The sequence below is a fragment of the Eublepharis macularius genome, chromosome 12 (genome assembly GCF_028583425.1).
Source record: "Eublepharis macularius isolate TG4126 chromosome 12, MPM_Emac_v1.0, whole genome shotgun sequence".
Lineage (NCBI taxonomy): Eukaryota > Metazoa > Chordata > Lepidosauria > Squamata > Eublepharidae > Eublepharis > Eublepharis macularius.
This window is the reverse complement of record NC_072801.1, coordinates 9,855,281-9,872,961: the sequence shown is the minus strand read 5'-3', so window position 1 is coordinate 9,872,961 and position 17,681 is coordinate 9,855,281. Positions and strand designations below refer to the sequence as shown.

Genomic DNA, 17,681 nt, shown 5'->3' with positions numbered 1-17,681 from the left:
TCACACTGCTTACCAGCCACAGTTCTTGCACAAAATCGCACCAGGAAGACCCTGTCATTCCGGGACCTTGGTGCGATGTTCTGTGGCCGGTAAGCAGTGTGGATACAGCCCCATACGGTCCTCAGAGATGGGAGGCCCCCCACCAACATCTGTGACAAGGAGGGGGGTCAGGAAGGACTGGGATTCCCCAATGAGGAAGCTTGTGAGATCACCCCAAAAGGATCCCAGAAGCATCTCCGCATGGTGCTGAAAAGACGCTACCGGAAAAGATGCCAGGAGGAAGCATTAACTCGGCAAGCCTGCAGTTGCAGGAGGAAAGGACGCCCACCCACTGTGGAGCTGGTGGAGAAAATACAGATACTTGTATAATGGGAAGCGTGCCTCCAATTTTCATCCAGGAAAAAAAAGGCAGCTGTGCTCCAGGCCACGGAAGAGCTTGGGAAACACTACTCTGGTGATTTGGGAGGCAACCCCCTTCCTCCCAGGCAGAGAAAACACCCATTTTGCATTCCCATGTGCTTCCCTCCCTCATCTGGGTTGCTGAGCGCTGGCTGACTTTTTTCTGTATTTAAACATTAAAACATGAGCTCAGCCTTCTAGCTGCAGGCAAATGCTCCTTGCCCTCTGCCCAGCTGTCAGTTCCTCAGAGAGGCAGGCATTTTGCAGACTCCACTGATCTGTTGGCCTGCGCTGGGAAAGCCTGTAGGATCTCAAGCGACACGGGCAGAGGGGGGGTGGGCTTGCATTTCTCTGCCCGTGGCTTTCTTTGTGGCAGAAGCTGCAGGCGAATGGAGCCTTCCCAGCCCCAGCAGCCCTCCAAAAGACACCGAAAGACAAACAATCCTTCCAGTGTCAAGTTTGTTGCAACAGTATCCAGCCTGTTGTTGTACTAAAAAGAAGCCCCCAACTCTGAAATCCTGTTCTTGAGCCATCTGAATTCTGCACTACGAAAAGGAGAATTCTGAAACCCACAACAGCTCTGCTAATGTACACATTTTATGCAGAATACACAAAGCTTGCAAACTGTTTCACACTCTCGGGTTGGCCTTGTTAAAGAGTATGGTGTGACTTTTGTTTTCCCAAAAGCTACAGGCAGTTCCCTCACACCAGGGACTGTGGGGAAAGGGCTTCCAGAGCGGGAATGGTTCTTCCAAAAGGGATTTGAACCTACAGTGTGTCTGGAAAGTAAATGTAGCCTCCCCTGCATTCCCATCGCATCTGTTCTGCCGCAGCTTGAGTGGGCACCAATCACATCTACGAGGTGTTCTGTAGCTGTGGCAAGTGTGTGGGGTGTGTGTGTGTGCGGGGGGGGGGCTCACCTACAACCATAATGTTGAACTCAAAACCCGTCTTCATGGTCTTGATCCTCATCTGATCTATCACCGCCTCGATCCCCACATAACCAAACAGCTCCCGGTCTGCGGTTCCAGGGCCATCCGGAGGCTGCTGCAGTTGCGACGGCTGGGCTTCCATGCTAATCCACAAAGACTCGGAATGGCTTTCTGAAAGAGAAGGAGAAAGAGGAGGACCTTCAGCTGGGTGCAGCGCTGAGCTGAGGGCGCTGCTTCCTCCAAGGGACTCGGTTCTTCTTCTTGCTTCCCCGTCACACTTCTGTGATGAGGGCTGCTTGCCAAAAAGCAAAACCAAAACAACTCCAAACCAACCAACCCTGCCTGCTCTTAGTTCTCCATCAGGTGGCCAACTCCAGCTTGGGAAATTTCTGGAGATTTGAGGGGGGATCTTATGCCACCGAGTCCATCCTCTGAAGCCACTATTTCCTCCTAAGGAACTGATCTCTTGCTGCCTGAAGATCAGTTGTAATTCTTGGAGAATGTCAAGATTCACCTGAAGGCTGGCAACTGTACTTCTCCCAACCCCTGATGAAGCAGGATGTGAGCAGAGATGGGGCCACATCTTGAGATCCAAATTAAATGTTCACTTTTTAAAAGAGTTGAGTCTGGGTTCTTTTCAGCCACACAGCAGCTGCGGGGAATGGCGATTAAAAATAAAGCCGAACCATTTTGGGCTCAGAGTGTTACCACGGGGGGGGGGGGGGAGAAGGGTTCCAGCCTCCCCATTCCCAGCCATTTTCCACACCAAATCATAGCTGTGGAGAGGGGGAGGGAAGAGTCATTTCTCCATTTCTGCTGGTCCTTGTAGAGTTTTCCGTGCATGTGGAGCAGCACAATTGGAGAAATACTGCCCCCACCTTGCTTTTTCTGTTGGACCCAACTGTTTTAAAAAATGAGCATCTAGTTGGCTCTGAGGTGATGCTCTTTGAAAGGATGGTGTCACTCCTCTGCCACCCACCCCATTACAAGGAAAGCATCCGCTTAGCTTCTGTTTTGGTTCAAGGCAACAAAATCTACATTCCTGTGGTGGTGATAAGCCTGTGCCAGGACCGTATCAACTGAAATGGCAGTTGGGAGCTGATGCCATAGAACACTCCATACAACCCGCCCCCCACCTCCAACAGCCCCTTTGCATAACAAGTTTTGCTTGGTCTTATCTGTTAGCTTTCTACATACAGGGAATTTGGGAGGAGCACTGTGATAAAGCACTCCATGATGTCTCCTTCCCGCTCCCATAAAAGGGCTGTCATAATTAACGATAATAATGGGCTCCCTCCATCACCACTCCTGTAAAGCATCCAAAGCCAGTCCTAGGTAGTCAGGGCACCGGGGATGGATCTGTCTCTAACAGGGAGGAGAAGTACAGGGGAGGGGACTCAGTTCGATGAACGTGCTGGAGGAGAAGCCCAGCCACAAAAGAGGTCAGTGAGAAAGCGGTCCGCCCTTGCAGGCTGCATTCAGTCTGGCTGGGCTCACACAAGTTGGGATTGTGCTCACAGAGAGAGCTGCAAAGTAAAAAAGAGAAGTGAATGAAGATACACAACACCCCGCCACCTCCCTCCACAACTTCTCTGACAGTGTTGAGGCAGGGAAAGCACAGCGCAGCCTACAGATCTGAATATGCAGCCCCCCTGGGGGAAGTCTCTAAGGGTCTATGCTGGGCGGCTGGCCCTGTGCCCGGGACTGGGGGAAGCTTCGCTGAAGCACCGTATTTTCCCAGGACTGGGTTTGGCCTCTGAACAGGCTGACCCACTGAGAGCGCCTGTGTAATTTGCAGGAAACAGGGATGGAGGAGATAAGTCAGACAGTAAATACACATTAGATTATGCCAACAGGGTAGAGCTCCTTGGAAACAGAAACCGAGAGGTTGACCATGTGTTATCGGAGGGTTCTGTGACTAGATTCACAGGCACACGGCCTCCAAATACTGAGGTTCCATTCAGCCAGCATGACTTAAAGACCTCTCCACCAAAATACGCTGGGCAGGGTGCCTAACAGACAGAACATCCCCCTCAATGCCGTGCTGGCGATGAATGTGCAGAGCCCACCACCCACCCTGAGCCTGTGCTCCAATTCTGATCCTTAATTCCTCTTCAGTGCCCCAATTACTGGCATGAAAGGCTGCATGTCTCATTAAAGAGGAAGGTCCCATCTTCGGTCGGTTGGGCAGACCTCTTTGCTTACTCCCAGCCTTTTGTTTTGCAAGATAGTTGTGCCAATGTGACCATTCAATGTGGACACTTGGCCAAACAAGTCCATTTTCACCAGGGAGGTTTTCAAATGATCTTGGAAATGCAAGGGACATTTTGATCATCACTGAAACTCACTGCTAGATGATGAAGCAATGAATTTAGGTAAAGGGAATGAGCCTTTGTAAAGGGAATAAGCCTTCTTGTCAACCAAGTGAGGGATCCAACTGAGGAAAAAAAGCCCAACTGCTTTAAATCTCATTGGGGGTGCATCCTGTTTGCTAACTTCTTTGCTCTGCGGAGAAGCTAAACATTGCTCTTGTTTAGAATCATAGGGTTGGAAGGTACCTCTAGGGTCATCTAGTCCAACCCTCTGCACAATGCAGATTGACAATGATGTCCCCCTCACACACCCCCGTGACCCCTGCTTCATTCCCAGAAGATAAACTCAGAAAACACTCCGGAAGAATACTACAAATACTATAATAAATGTAAGAAATTTTTATGAATTTTTAAAGTATAAGGTGCAAAGTGCTAATAGTGTGCAATATCAAATATTTACAAAAATAGTAAGTCACTTTCAATTCCAATATATCAATAAGCCAGCACAGTCAATAAATACAATCAGTAATCCATAGTATAAAAGTCCAACTGGTGAAGAGTCGCATATTAATAAATATTCCTTCAATTTTATCAACAGATGTTATTTTCATAAGAGTGACCATCAATCATGTAGAGAAGAATGGAGCTGAACATTTCTTCAAACAGTCAGCCGACGGGTTTTTGCCAGCATATTTCCAGTTCCCGTTTCGTACTCTCACTTCCTCACAGGCATAATTTTTATTAATGATCACCAATAGTACACTAATTCACCACTCAGTCGGTGGAGGCAGACGGAACAATGCCATTGCCCCAACTGGTTTGTCATTCCCAGAAGATGGCAAAACACTAGGAATGCCAGACCACCAGGAGGGGCGGGGGATCCTCCACCCCCCCCCACACCTCACCTCCACTTACCTGGCCAGTGGGGGGGGGCGGTGCACACCTTCCGTGCGCGCTCCCCTGCAGCGCTGCGTGTTCCTGTGCACAGCAGCTGCCTGGATCAGGCCTGTTTTGGCCCAGATTGGGGGTGCTGCGGAGCATGGGAGCACTCCTGCATTTGCCAGCGGCCCCAAATGGGCCTGTTTTGGGCCAAATTGGACTCATTTTGGGCCCGCTTTGGCACAGATCAGGCCCGTTTTGGGCCACTGCAGAGCACAGGAGCACTCCCGCACTCCACAACAGCCCCAATCCGGGCCCAAACGGGACCAATCCGCAACAAAACAGGCCTGAAACAAGCCAGATTTGGGCCAAAACCGAGCCCCTACAAAGCGTGGGCATGCTCCCAAGGGGCGTGTGTGATGACAGCACTTCCTGGAAGTGACATCATCATGCTTGCGGGAGCGTGCACACACACGCGCACCCCCCACCCCAACAAGTAAGTGCGGGGAGCCAGTCCCCCACCGGGAGGTTGAGAGGGACTGGCAACCCTACAAAACACTGTCAGGCTCATTAGCCAAACTGGCCTGGGGAAAATTGCTTCCTGATCGGCATTACGCTGGGCGTGTAAGAAGAGGACTAAGCCCTGATGCAACCCTTCCTGCCCCTCCCTCTCATGATCTGCCTGGGTTCACAGAATCAGCATTGCTGTCAGATGGCCATCTAGCCTCTGCTTAAAACCTCCAAAGAAGGAGAGCCCACCACCTCCCGAGGAAGCCTGTTCCACTGAGGGACCGCTCTAACTGTCAAGAAATTCTTCCTAATGCTTAGCCAAAAACTCTTTTGATTTAATTTCAAGTTGTTGGTTCTGGTCTGACCTTCTGGGGCACTGGAAAACAACTCCGCACCATCTGCTATATGATAGTCCTTTAAGTACTTGAAGTTCGAGATCTCTTTTCTCAGCACGTTACATTACTCAGGTTGGGTTATGCAAATGCACACAGTTGCTACAAGCTGGAACACCCCCATTCATACACTGCCCCCCACCCCCAAAAACCCCAACCTGTCTTGGTTGCATGGGGTTCTGAAGCAGGGAGTGCCTTCAGGAAACTCAGCCAAACAGTTCTCCCTTTAAAAATGTTCTTTAAAAACTCCTAGTGCTGCTTGACAGAGCTCAGTATTGCAAGATATCTAGCCATACTCATGATAGGATCTTACGACAGGATCACTGCTTCTCAAACATCCTGAGTCACCTCTGATACGCAGCGGAGGGGGGTGGACTCTCGGAAAGGCTCAGCCCAGCCCAGTAGCAGGCCGTGTGCTTTGCATGCTGAAAGTCCTTGGCACCTCCTGCTAAAAGGATCGCAAGTTGCACAGCTGGGAAAGACCTTTGTTGCTCCAGAGCAGAATTCCACAAGGGCTAGGTAGAGCTGTCAGTGGTTTAGACCACCGGATCAGAGGATCCACATTCGAATCCTCAGCCATGCCTGAGTGCTCTGGGGCCAGCTCTCAGTCTAACTTACCCAACGTCCCAGGGTGGCAGTGCGGCAGGATGCATCCTCTCTCCACTCACACACATCACTTCTAAAGACTTGCAGGCTGCGAGCCCCAAGATTGCAACTCGGACACTTGCAAGCAGTTTTTTTTTAAAGGAAGGAAGGAAAAGCAGGAAGCGGTCCCAGGAAAACCAGGACTGTCATCCCTGGCCACAAGGAAGAGTTCAGCAAGAGTTCCTAAAAAGTTCTTGAAACCCAGGGCTTTTTTTCAGCAGGAACGCAGTGGGACGGAGTTCCGGCACCGCTTGAAAATGGTCACATGGCTGGTGGCCCCGCCCCCTGATCTCCGGACAGAGGGGAGTTGAGATTGCCCTCCGCGCCACCAAGGTGTGGAGGGCACTCTCAACTCCCCTCTGTCTGGAGATCAGGGGGTGGGGCCACCAGCCATGTGACCATTTTCTCCGAGGGCAACCCACTGAGTTCCACCACCTCTTTTCCTAGAAAAAAAGCCCTGCTGACACCCATGTCCCCTGGTAAGGAGGGACACAAACAGTTGGAAGTGCCTGGGAGGTCAGACACAAGAGCAGCTTGCAGGCAGTTCCTTGCCCCGCACGACCCGTTTCCACAGCAGCAGACGGCTGGGCTCAACCCAGCCTGTCGGATCTGTGCAGCAAGAAAATTCTGGCGTGTGTGTTCGGGGGTGGGGGGAGATAAACAACTCCATAGCCAAGTGGAGATGGCAAGGAGCCCCCTCCCCAAGCCATTGATCATTTGACAGTTTTCTGTAAACAAGGCCATGGCCAGTTACAGTGACCCCAAATGCCTACAGCAGCTGGTTCATTTGAACAGGCAGGCAGGGAACCAAGATGTCATGGAGGGGGGAATGCCATAGCGGGAGCCTTGTGGCAAATAATCTAGCCAGGGGCCCTTAGCCCTTAATCCCAGACACGTGAGGAAGCTGCTTATGGTTGGTTAGTGGCCAGGGGGAGGATCTTGCACACCCTCCAAAGTTTATGCCACTGTTTTGTGAGCGGTGGAAGAGGTGGACGGCACCACCACTTCCCAAGGAACAATCCACAACATTTTTATCTCCACCCTTCCTCCAAGGAGCCTGTGATGGGTCCCTGATTCTCCTGTCCCCCACCAAGGAATTTCAGGAGTGACTGGGGGATTTGGCTTTGGGTCTCCCCAGTCTGGGGCTAATGCTGTCTAAACCCACAGGACATGCAGTTGCCAACCTAAAAGTAGCAGTTATCCTGCAGAGGAATTGCAAAGGGAGATTAGAAAGAGAGGCTGCTGAATTGCAACTGATAATGAAGCTCAAGGCAATGCATCCACCTGGACTGAATGGAGACCTAGGCTTCTTGTCTCATTACCAATGCTGATTTCTCCACACTCACTACCCCTCTGCGTACCCCACTCTATTCAGTCACGCCTGCCATTGACATTTCACTGGCTATTATCCTTCAGCTTCTGCAATCACTTCACTCTCCAAGATATAAGGATAGATGGACTCACATTCTAGCTGTATCTGAAGAAGTGAGCTGTGACTCACGAAAGCTCATACTCCACCACAAATTTTGTTAGTCTTATAGGTGCTACTTGTTGGGATTTTAGCAAGTGTATATGTTAAGTCATGAAAGGGTTAAATTGCTGTTGAACTATAATAATAATATTTGATTTATATACCACTCTTCAGGACTACTTAACAGCCACTCAGAGCCAAGCTACAAGTGATGCCTGACACAGGTTGGACACTTGTCAGCTTCCCTCAAGTTTTGATGGGAAATGTAGGCATCCTGGTCTTGCAGCTGTAATGGAGATCCAAGCTGTAAAACCAGGATGCCTACATTTCCCATCAAAACTTGAGGGAAGCTGACTAGTATCCAACCTGTGTAAGGCGTCACTTGTAGCTTGGCTCTCAGAGCGGTTTACAAAGTATGCTATTGTTATCCCCACAACAAACACCCTGTGAGGTGGGTGAGGCTGAGAGATCTCCTACAAGCTGTGACTCACCCAAGGTCACCCAGCTGGCTTCAAGTGGAGGAGTGGGGAATCAAACCTGGTTCTCCAGATTAGAGTCCCATGCTCTTAATCACTAAACCATACTGGCTTACTTAGTTAATCAACTAGTTTGCATAGGATCACTTAGCTGTCAAGCTTCCCCACCATAGAAAGGGGAGTCTTTATCCTTAATGAAGATCTGTGATTCACGATTGGGCAATCAGTTTATGGGGGGGGGGAGGCAATTAACTAGCAACTTATACTAAGGTTTTATTGCTCTTTGTTCAGTTAGTTTTTGTCTCAGTGTCGTTCCAAGTCTGACCATCAAGATGTAGTCGCCAGTTAGTTAGCTATTCTTTATTTTTTCACCAATGTAACCTTTTATCCTAATATGTAGTAAAATATTTTTCTAGAGCTAAAGAATGGAGGCTGTTCTTATTATATTCTAATGTGCACTAATCTGCTCTGCTAGTTAAAACCCTACACTATTGGACTCTTGCGCTTTCCAGCTGCTACAGACAGACCAACGCAGCTGCGCATCTTGATCTAAACCCACCCTGGTTCTCAAAAACTGACAGCGTCCTCATGCTGCGCTTTTGTCAAGCAATGCTGAATCCAGGGACCCTCTGAGCCCTTTTTCCTCCCCGACCATACAGCCAGAACTCAGGATGGCCTGGTGAAATCAAATCAGCACTTGGTTCAGGGGAAGGAAATAGTGGAAGGACTTCCTTCCACAACAGGCCATGAGCCAGAGAAAGTTGCGGCCTCAAGATATGGAGATGGCCAGGGCTTTCTTTCAGCTGGAACGTGGTGGAACGGAGTTCTGGAACCTCTTGAAAATGGTCACATGGCTGGTGGCCCCGCCCCCTGATCTCCAGACAGAGGGGAGTTGAGATTGCCCTCCACGCCACTGGAGCGACGCGGAGGGCAATCTCAACTCCCCTCTGTCTGGAGATCAGGGGGCAGGGCCACCAGCCATGTGACCATTTTCTCCGAGGGCAACCCACTGAGTTCCACCACCTCTTTTCCCAGAAAAAAAAGCCCTGGAGACTGCTGTTGGTTTTGAAAAAGAGAAGTAATGGAGTAAAGAGAAGTAACGGAGTAGGCAGATGTACTACCACTAAAGGGAACCTCCATACACAGAAATAGTATACCTTTGAGTTGGCCGTTGACTGCACGCCTTGCTCTTTTTTAAAATTTAAAAATGGATATCCTGCACCTCACTTGGGACAGGTTAAGAACCCACTCAAAAACACAGCCTAGTAGTTAGTGGTTTGGATTAGGAGGAGTTGAAGAGACCCAGATTCGAATCTGCAGTCAGACAGAGTCAAATGAGCAACGCAGCTTATTGGGGATATTCCTGGTGGGCCATCACCCCGGAAAGCCCCGGGTGGCCAGCAGCAAGCTGAGTTGGAGGCCCACAGGGATCCCTTGGCCCAGCTTACTCCACAGCCATTTCTATGACCTGATCCACTTTGGCACTCGGCCACAAATCTTGCTGGTAGTTTCAGGTGGGGAGCTGTGTTGGTCTGTAGTAGAAGAGTGAGATTCAGGTTCAGTAGCACCTTAAAGACCAACCAGATTTCCAGGTAATGAGCTTTTGAGAGGGCATTCTGACTCTCAAAAGCTCATTGCCTGGAAAGTTTGCTGACCCTGGGCCAGTTGCGCTCTCCCTCTTGCTCGCTTTATCTCAGCCTAATATCCCTCGCTGGGTTGTTGTGAAGAGGAAGAGAGAACCACATGTGTCGCCCCGAGCTCCCTGAGACAAAAAAAAGATGGAGATTTGAGCAACGGTGAGAACTTGCGGAGGGGCCATGGCTCCTGCTTTGATCGCTGGCATCTCTTGTTAAAAGGAGCAGGAAAGAACTGTGCCTGCCTGCAGCCCTGGAGACCTGCTGCCCATCAGAGAAGACTGAGCTAAACGGAGCTCTGGCTCAAGACGCGTCCCTTTGAGAGAGTTAAAGCTGCCCAAAGTCCTGTTTCTGTATAGGCTGCAGCAGCAGCCGTCCCCCCCCCCTTGACAGAATTGAAGCAGGCAGACCACCCACCTGTGCCCCACAGTCGAGGACACAGCTGTACTGGGCTGCAGCAAACAAGAGCCTTTACAAACGAGTTCAAAGAGCTTCCACATCTCAGCTAAATTCTTACACACAGCCCTGCAAAGCAGGCCAGTACATTGCAGAGAAAGGCTGAAGCAAGGTGAAATTAAGATGGGAGAGTTTGGAAGCAGGGAAGTCAGTCCTAGTTTTTGCTAAGGTAGGCAACTTGTGGCAGGACCGTACCACTTCCAGCTGCAGGTGGGGACTCACAGGGCCAAACACTCTCTCCATACAAAAACATTCCTTGCACACAGAAAGGTAGACTGTCAGGAAAGGGATTGCGAATCTATCCATCTACTCAGCACGCTAGTTGAGCAAGGAACGTTTTTGTGAGTGCTTGCGATGAATCACTGCATTGGTGGGAACCTCGGCCTTCGCCATGCAACTGTGGGACTGATGCTGCAATCCCAGGCAGAGTTATTTCAGTGGGCTTAGACCGGAGTCACTCTGCTCAGGGTTGGACTGCTTGGGCCAGTCTCCTCTGCCATGGAATCTCTGAGCAGCAGCCTTGGACCACGGACTTACTGTTGGCCTTGGCTGCCCCAGCTCTCTGGTCAGGACCAGCACTTGCCACTTGCCAGCACTGCTCCAAGCGCAAGCAGGGAACCCCTTAAATTAATAAAAGACTTTATAAGTAATCAATAGTCCCGTGTATTAACTGTCCAGCAGGGCAGGCAGAGAAGCAGCTATGTGCCCCATGCACTGAAAAATGAACGGAAGGACCCGTTCCCCAGTGGGGCCCGTACCCTGCACCTTGCAAAACCGACCTGCAGTTGCCTTACAGGTTAAAAAATTATGAATGGGAAAAGGTTGTCTACCTACCAAGGCTCCACAGAGTGGGGGATGAGGAGTGCCTCGAAAACCAGAAAGGTGCGCTTTGCAGGAGGGCATCTGCACATGGGCTCCACACAACCCGACCGGCCCCTCTTGATGCGCCCGGGCACCACTGTGCATGCCGTGCGCTGGTCCCTCGCCCCTTCAAAGATGCTGCTGAGAACCCCACACCCCATTAAGAGCCCCATCCCACAAGGGCCCTTTTGCTGGGAGGAGGCGGACCTCCGGTCCTCCCCAGGCTGGAGGACAAAGAAGGAAGATGCTGCAGTGGAGACAGATGCGCTTGCTCTCCCCTTCAGCTCTTTGTCTGCCAGCTTCCAGCCCACCCCTCCTTCTTGGGGTGGGGGGCTCCACACACCCACCCTCACCCAGGTCCTACCTCTTCTCTCGGCCCTGGAGAAGGGCGGCAGCGACTCCAGCAAAGGGTGCCCCCCTCCCTTCTCCCCAATTCCATGTGCAAGGCGCAAACAAGTCTCCGGTGCCTCCAGCTCCCAGTCCTCACATCTTACAGTGCTAGAGAAAAGAGGAGTCCCCTCCCCTCTGCCAGCTCCCCTATTGGGATCAAACAAGAGAAACAGCAAGACGGGCTGCCCTGAACACATGACCAGAATGGTAATCGCCCTCTCTGCCTCCTCCCCCTTTCCTGGGATCCCCCTGTCCTTCAGGAACACAAGCCCCATTCAAGAAGTTGGACCAATGGCGGAGGCCCCCCTCAGTGGGTTTGGACAGAAGCGACATTGCATAGGATTGCAGAGCCGGTCCCAATCTCCTCTCAGAGCAGCCCAAAGAGTCTGAATAAGCAGGCGCTTGTAGCACCTTCAAGATAAACATGGTTTGGGTCTAATATAAGCAGTTGCAGACTAGAGCCAACTTTGTTGCATGCCTGTATAGGGACAACACACACACACGTATTTTTTTGCAGTCTCCACTTGCAAATTCTTAGGTGAGAATGTTTGTGAACATTCCACTGCTAAGAAAGCCCACGAACATTCCATAGTAATACAGCGGCACAGCTAAAGTGAGGTTCGCAGGCAATAAGTTTTTTAAAAAATAATTGCACAAGATTTCTTTCCCTTGTGTCATGTAAGTGGCCAGAATTTCAAGCTTACTGGGAATATGGCCACTGCTCTCAATTATGTGGAGAGAGAACAGATTTGGGGGGAAGGGGTGGGGAGGAGGGATTTCTAAAGGATCTTGGCTTGAGAACACAACAGGCACAGACTGCTGAGATGCTTTCAAAGAGCTACTATAGTCGCCCCCCCCCAAAAAAAATTTGGCATAGACACTGCCTTGAACATCCAGTACTGTAAACTGCATCCATAGAGAGAGAACAGAATCACAGAATCATAGAGTTGGAAGGGGCCATACAGACCTTCTAGTCCAACCCCCTGCCCAATGCAGGATGGGCCTAAAGCATCCCTGTGAAATATTCATCTGGGAACGGTGTGCTAGGGAACTGGGAGTGGTATGGTAGGGAACAGAGGCCTGCCACTAAAATGCAACCCAGTCAGTCTTGTAATATTCCAAAGACCCAAACTTTACTTTAGATGAACAAGATTCTAGTCCTCACAGTATGAGATAGTCAGTACTCCCTTCATTGCTCCAAAAGGTTCAGTGGCAGCAGACTTGGATTATCTGAAAAGGCACTTTGAAAATGGAGGCTCAAGGACTCAACAACTCCCAAAGTGCCTTATTGCGGCTAGACCACATGCTTGAGTCAGAGTGTCTCTACACAAGACATCTTACATGGGGACGCTCAAGTTAGAAGCAATGTTAGCCGGGTAAAGTAGTTTAAAAAGACAGAGCCAGCAGAGATTGCTCCTCAGAGGTTTTGTTAGTTTCATCTTTTTCTACCCAAAGGCTCTGTCAATTTCACCTCCCCTTTGGGTAAGCGAAGATGAAATTAACAAACCCTCTGAGGAGTGACCTCCGGCTCTGTCTTTAAAACCACCCTTCCCAGATAACCTTGCATCTCCCTACACTTGAGCATCCTCATGTAAGATGTCTTGTGTAGAGAGAGACTCAGTCTCAAGAGCAGGTGAGCTGCTACCCCTCTAGAGGTAGGTATGGATTTACAAAGACTTCACGTTTGTGCTGAAGCAAAGAGTTGTCACAGCAGCAGCCACAAGCAAGCGCAATCCCCAGAGGCGGCAAGAGAGACCCCCACAGAAGCAGTGACAGTTCCAAAGATATTTACCTCCCACAGTGTGAGAAAACAGTCCTTTGCCCAGGCACGAGAGCTAGCCCGGATCTATCCAGAGCAAAATGAGCAGGCTTATGCTTCATGCGCTGTCTTCCTTGAGCACCGTGAAGGGCTGGCGCAAGTGACTTGGCACTTCCTGCCTTGCGGCTTCTTCTTCCTACTGAGAGTGCTGAGCTGTACGGAGGTCGTGGTCAAGAAAGCACGAGACCACAGTAGCAGCCAGGGTGTGATGGTTGGAAGATGCCCCCTGTACAAGTGGGCATTGGGGGAGGCATGGATTCATCTCAAAGCCACAGATGGCTTGGTCACTTCCGCCATCCTTCCTCAAGATTCTCCAAAGACATGGCTTGGCACCACCCAAGGAGAGGCATGTGTGCATGCCCGCACACCTCAGGAAACAGTTGCAAGAGAACCACAAGTGCAGGCATTCCAGAAGTGATCTGCCTGTTGCTGGAAAGAAGAAGTGGCTGGGGCTCTTCTTTCTCTCCCCCCTCCACCAGCCCATGACCCTGAGAATAAACCGCAAGCAGGACCGGTTTGGGCCACAAGCCTTAGACCAAGTTTTCCCCGAAACACAGGCTCCTGCAGTGGTCCCAGCTTGCTAGCTCCTGGTCTAAGCTCCTGGCATTTGTGTTGTGCAAAAAAAACAACAACAACGAAAGCCTCGTTCCTTTCCTTTGCTCCTTGTGCATTTTCATGAAACTCTGGAAAGAAGGGGCTTCTTGCAAAACATGCATATGAAAACGGGACTGAACTGAAGAACAGTGGATTCAAAAGAGATAAAGGGGGGACTATAGTGGAGGCAGCAAGAACAGATGGAAAGGCAAGAAGAGGAGTGCTCTGGCATCCCCCTTCCTTGAGGATGATGCATTCATTTGCTCCGGAAGAGCAGCAGGACTTGGCTAAAGACTGCACACTGTGCTCTGGATGCCGCTGTGGGATTCTGCGACCAGGAAGGGGGGAGTTGACACCTCCAACAGTCTGTTGGTTGACAGCTCGGTTTCCTCCTGGCCTTGGCAAAGAGACAAGGGCTACCAGGCTAAAATATCCACCGTGTTCATCATATGCAAATGCGCATAGGACTTTGGCTGCCTCGTGCAAACTCCAGTTATGGCACTCCGTGCCCCTCCCATTCACTATAGAGAAAAATGTGAAGTCTGGAATGAATATCCACCTTTCTTTTTTTAATTAAATTTTTCAAAAATAATAACCACCTTTCTTTATTAGGCATTCCAAATTGGTAATGTAAACATTAAAATAGATATCTGTATTGATTGTGTCTTACTTTTCATTAATCCTAACATTAATTCTGTCCCCCTGAAAGCCTGCCCTAGGCAGATGCCAAGTTAGCCCCGCAGGCACATGACCCTCACATCAGTCTCCACTGGTGATGCCTCTGAGACCCAAGAGCATTTCCTCAAAAAGACAGCCGTACACCCTGGTCCCTTCACTCCAGCAGGCAGGAGGCGGCCCCATAAAGTATTACAAGCAGGAATTTCAGCAGCCTGCTTCTGAACCGCTTCACCTGCAGGCCTCTGCACTGCCAGTCGTCCAAATGAAACCTTACAACAGCCATAATAATAAATTACTGCTCAAGAAACAAGGGGCTTGATGTCAAAGAAAAGGCAGGCCACGCCCATAACGCGCATGCTAGGAAGCAAATCAAACAAAACGGCATCGTTACATCTCGACACCAACAGCTGCTTCCCCTCTTGAGTTTCCACCCAGATGTTGAAAGCGCAGCAGCAGGACGAAAGAGACACCCCTCCTTCCAGAGCCCTTCAGAGCTTCTGGTGCCATTGATTTGGTATAACATGGAGTGAGGGGGCCGTAGGCCAGTGGTAGAGTACATACTTTGCCTGCTGAAGCCTCCTAGATCAACACTTGGCATGTCCAGTGAAAAATACCAGGTGGTAGGTGAATAACAACAACAACATTCAGTTTATATACCGCCCTTCAGGAGAACTTAATACCACACTCAGAGCGGTTTACAAAGTGTGTTATTATTATCCCCACAACAGTAGTCACCCTGTGAGGTGGGTGGGGCTGAGAGAGCTCTGAGAGAGCTGTGGCTGACCCAAGGTCATCTAGCTGGCTTCAAGTGGAGGAGTGGGGAATCAAATCCTGGAGAGCCGTTGCCCATCAAAGTAGCCTGATAGATCCATGGTCCAAGTCAGCATGGAAGAAGAAGGATGTGCTGTCGAGTCGTAACTGACCCCCAACCATGGAGGGATCAAGGCAAGAGATGAGCAGAGGCCGTTTGCCTCTGACTTCCCCCATGTAGCAACCCTGGTCTTTCTTGGTGGTCTCTCATCCAAGTACTGCCCATGGCAGACCTCGCTCACCTCTCAAGCCCTGACAAGCTTGAGCCATTCCGGCTGTTCCAGCTCAGCATGTTTCAAATGGGGAAGCAGAGAAACACAAACTACAGAGGCTTCCCTGGAATCTAACCTGAAAAAAGAGGTGGAAAGCCACAACCAAGTGGATCAAAAACCAGTCGAAACAGAATAAGATGTTTGTATAAATATTGGTATAAATCCAGTATGAATATACTTAAAGTGCAAGGCGGCTAAGTGCTAATGTACATATTGAATATATAAATACCATAAAAAGTTCTTACAAAACATCTTACAATGCATCCACATTCCACAATAAATAGCAATTACAAAAATATGAAAAGTCGGCCAGAGTTGTACATTCAGCATAATACGATAAATATTAGTCCAAGTTTGTGTGTGAAGAAATGAAGTTTCTTTCTACATATTTCCTTGCAGGTGCACAGAAGGAGGTGCTCTAGAAAGAAACACCGCTGCTGTCAGGTGAGCCTCAGAAAACAGCGTCTAATCTCTTTGTCTTTTTCCTTTTGCAGGTGGAACCACAAACAGAGAGAGGAAAAATCCTCAGGGACCCAACAGGGGGCTGGCTAGTTTACACTTGTTTCATACAAGGACTTCAACAAGAAAACCTAGATTCTCTCAAATGACGAAGTCAGCACACCTCAGATCTTGGCCGTTTCTTGTATGAAACAAGTGTAAATTAGCCGGTCCCTTGTTGGGTCCTTGAGGCAGGTGGCACCAGAGCATGCACAGAATTCTTCTGCCCATGGACCCTGCCCCCGACCTAAAGAGACCCACGCCCCAATCAGTGCACCTATGTCCTGACGAAAGTCTTATGCACCATTCATATACAAATGCAGGATGCAACAAACCTCAGAAAAACTAAGAGACCCGCTGCCATGTGTGTTGCAAAGAAATCAAGAGTGTTCTTCCGCAGGAGAATAACCATGCAGCAGCGTTCAGATTCCTTGGTGGCAAACACATTGCGCAACCTTTCGCTTGCTCGTGTAACACTCCTCGCCTCCTCGCAGATGGCGTGCAGACACCCCCACCCTCCCTGTGACACAATGACTCCCTTGCAAGGGCCTTTGCCAGGGAACACCTGCTTCCTGTTAACAGACTGGCACAGCAGGCAGTGGAGCTCAAGTGTTTCTGCCCTTCCGGACCAAGATCTGCTCCCCAGGAAAGGCAGAAACCACACTGAACCCCACACAGCAAAACTGAGCTCATCCCAGGAATGGCAGGACAGCCTCCAATGTAGTTAAGTTCACCAACTCCAGCCTAAAGAACTCCTGGAGATCTGGCGGAGGGAGTTTGCCTAGAATTTATGGTATACTATATCATTTGCCCCCTGAAGCTGCCATTTTTTCCAGGATAGTAAAGAGTCCAGTAGCACCTTTAAGACTAATCAACTTTATTGTAGCCTAAGCTTTCGAGAACCACAGCTCTCTTCATCAGATGATGATGTGACGAAGAGAGCTGTGGTTCTCAAAAGCTTAAGCTACAATAAAGTTGGTTGGTCTTAAAGGTGCTACTAGACTCTTTACTATTTTGCAACTACAGACTAACATGGCTAACTCCTCTGAATCTATGACCATGGATTTTCTCCAGGGGAACTAATCTCTGTCAGCTGCAGATGAGCTGTAATTCTGGGAGAACTCTTAGCCCTACCTGGAGGTTGGCAGCCTTACATACAGCCCCTACAATGCCCAGTGCCCTGGTATCAGCAATCACGCCATTCAATTGCCAAAACATTTATTACATTTTTATCACACGCATCATCCAAGAACTCAGTGCAACGTATGCGGTTCTCCCCTCTTTCCTTTGAGCCTCACAACAACCCTGTGAGGCAGGTTAGGCCAACGGTGTGTGCGACTCATCCAGCAATCTTCCATGGCCCCGCAGGGATTCAAGCCTGGGTCTGCTGGATCCTAGCTCAACACTCTCACCACTGCACATCATCAAGCCTCTGACCCAGCAGTCCCAACAGCAAAATGAAGGGGCAGAGGGAAAGAATCAGCAGACAAGCCTGACAGTTATGAGTAGGAATGTGCACCATGCTATCAGCTTGTAGTTGCTATTTACAGAACACAAGAAATCCAGGTCCCTGCCCCAAGGTGCTTACAATCCAAAAGTTGCCTTAAGGGAAACAGCAAGGAGAAGTGGTACAAACAGGACAGGAAAATGCGC

General features: G+C 49.8%; 1 protein-coding gene across 2 annotated transcripts in view; it reads right to left on the bottom strand.

Moving 5' to 3' along the window:
* Positions 1 to 17,681, bottom strand: part of SEPTIN12 (septin 12) — a 71,714-nt gene that overhangs the window by 20,380 nt on the left and 33,653 nt on the right. The window contains exons 1-2 of one of the 2 annotated variants that reach the window (XM_054992955.1): positions 13,150 to 13,256; positions 1,320 to 1,502 (exon numbers count right to left, since the gene is read on the bottom strand). In XM_054992955.1, the coding sequence (XP_054848930.1) occupies positions 1,320 to 1,473 (154 nt within the window). In that variant the 5' untranslated portion in view covers positions 1,474 to 1,502; positions 13,150 to 13,256. Of the gene's footprint in view, positions 1 to 1,319; positions 1,503 to 13,149; positions 13,257 to 17,681 lie in introns of those variants that run through there. The other variant, XM_054992954.1, reaches the window with a different exon arrangement.